The sequence below is a fragment of the Oncorhynchus tshawytscha genome, linkage group LG16, assembly GCF_018296145.1.
Source record: "Oncorhynchus tshawytscha isolate Ot180627B linkage group LG16, Otsh_v2.0, whole genome shotgun sequence".
Classification (NCBI taxonomy): domain Eukaryota; kingdom Metazoa; phylum Chordata; class Actinopteri; order Salmoniformes; family Salmonidae; genus Oncorhynchus; species Oncorhynchus tshawytscha.
Window position 1 is genome coordinate 76,315,560 of NC_056444.1, and position 2,273 is coordinate 76,317,832.

Consider the following 2,273-nt stretch of genomic DNA (forward strand, 5'->3'; position numbering starts at 1 on the left):
TAGCAGTATGATGGCTGCGTGGTCCCATGATGTTTATACTTGCGTACTATTGTTTGTACAGGTGAACGTGGTACCTTCAGGTTTTTGGAAATTGCTCCTAAGGATGAACCAGACTTGTGGAGATCTACAATTTTTTCTCTGAGGTCTTGGCTGATTTCATTTGATTTTCCCATGATGTAAGGCAACGAGGCACTGAGTTTGAAGGTAGGCCTTGAAATACATCCACAGGTACACCACCAATCGACTAAAATGTTGTCAATTAGCCTATCAGAAGCTTCTAAAGCCATGACATCATTTTCTGGAATTTTCCAAGCTGTTTAAAGGAACAGTCAACTTAGTGTATGTTAACTTCTGACCCACTGGATTTGTGATACAGTGAATTATAAGTGAAATAATCTGTCTGTAAACAATCGTTGGAAAAATGAATTGTGTCATGCACAAAGTAGATGTCCTAAACGACTTGCCAAAACTATCGTTTGATAACAAGACATTTGTGGAGTGGTTGAAGAACAAGTTTTAATGACTCCAACCGTAGTGTATGTAAACTCCCGACTTCAACTTTAGTAGCCTAAACCTATCAATGTGACATTGAACTGGGTGAATGGAATATGAATGAGTCATCCAATATGCTGTAATAGATAAATAGCCATGCTCATGAAAAAAACAACTTCCTCCTCCATCTTAAACGGCACTGACCGCCACTGTAGTAGTAGTAGTAGTAGTAGTAGTAGTAGTGGTAGTAGTAGTAATAGTAGTGGTATTAGTAGTAATAGGCGTAATAGTAGTAGTAGTGGTAGTAGTAATAGTAATAGTAGGAGTAGTAGTTGTATTAGTAGTAATAGGCGTAATAGTAGTAGTAGTGGTAGTAGTAATAGTAGTAGTAGTAGTAGTAGTGGTAGTAGTAGTAATGGTAGTGGTAGTAGTAGTAATGGTAGTGGTAGTAGTAGTAATAGTAGTAGTAATAGTAGTAGTAATAGTAGTAATAGTAGTAGTAGTAGGCGTAATAGTAGTAGTAGTGGTAGTAGTAGTAGTAGTGGTAGTAGTAATAGTAGTAGTAATAGTAGTAGTAGGCATAATAGTAGTAGTAGTGGTAGTAGTAATAGTAGTAGTAATAGTAGTAGTAGTGGTAGTAGTAATAGTAGTAGTAATAGCAGTAGTAATAGTAGTAGTAGGCGTAATAGTAGTAGTAGTGGTAGTAGTAATAGTAGTAGTAATAGTAGTAGTAGGTGTAATAGTAGTAGTAGTGGTAGTAGTAATAGTAGTAGTAATAGTAGTAGTAGGTGTAATAGTAGGAGTAGTGGTAGTAGTAATAGTAGTAGTAGTAGTAGTAGTGGTAGTAATAGTAGTGGTAGTAGTAGTAATGGTAGTGGTAGTAGTAGTAATAGTAGTAGTAATAGCAGTAGTAATAGTAGTAGTAGGCGTAATAGTAGTAGTAATAGCAGTAGTAATAGTAGTAGTAGGCGTAATAGTAGTAGTAGTGGTAGTAGTAATAGTAGTAGTAATAGTAGTAGTAGGTGTAATAGTAGTAGTAGTGGTAGTAGTAATAGTAGTAGTAGTAGTAGTAGTGGTAGTAATAGTAGTGGTAGTAGTAGTAATGGTAGTGGTAGTAATAGTAGTAGTAATAGTAGTAGTAATAGTAGTAGTAGGCGTAATAGTAGTAGTAGTGGTAGTAGTAATAGTAGTAGTAGTAATAGTAATACTAGTAGTAGTAGTAATAGTAGTAGTAGTAGTAGTAGTGGTAGTAGTAATAGTAGTAGTGGTAGTAGTAGTAATAGCAGTAGTAATAGTAGTAGTAGGTGTAATAGTAGTAGTAGTGGTAGTAATAGTAGTGGTAGTAGTAGTAATAGTAGTAGTAATAGTAGTAGTAGGCATAATAGTAGTAGTGGTAGTAGTAATAGTAGTAGTAGTAGTAGTAGTAGTGGTAGTAATAGTAGTGGTAGTAGTAGTAATGGTGGTGGTAGTAGTAGTAATAGTAGTAGTAATAGTAGTAGTATGCGTAATAGTAGTAGTAGTGGTAGTAGTAATAGTAGTAGTAGTAGTAGTAGTGGTCGTAATAGTAGTGGTAGTAGTAGTAATGGTAGTGGTAGTAGTAGTAATAGTAGTAGTAATAGTAGTAGTAATAGTAGTAGTAGGCGTAATAGTAGTAGTAGTGGTAGTAGTAATAGTAGTAGTAGTGGTAGTAGTAATAGTAGTAGTAATAGTAGTAGTAGGCATAATAGTAGTAGTAGTGGTAGTAGTAATAGTAGTAGTAGTGGTAGTAGTAATAGTAGTAG

General features: G+C 34.8%; 1 protein-coding gene across 1 annotated transcript; it reads left to right on the forward strand.

Moving 5' to 3' along the window:
• Positions 1-1,026: 1,026 nt before the first annotated feature.
• On the forward strand, positions 1,027-1,854 carry LOC121839639 (uncharacterized protein DDB_G0271670-like; the record flags this gene model as incomplete). The annotated part of the gene is made up of 3 exons (XM_042299660.1): positions 1,027-1,226; positions 1,296-1,460; positions 1,533-1,854. Coding segments are annotated over 3 exons (687 nt in total), but the record flags the coding sequence as incomplete, so codon positions are not given.
• Between the last annotated feature and the right edge of the window lie 419 nt (positions 1,855-2,273).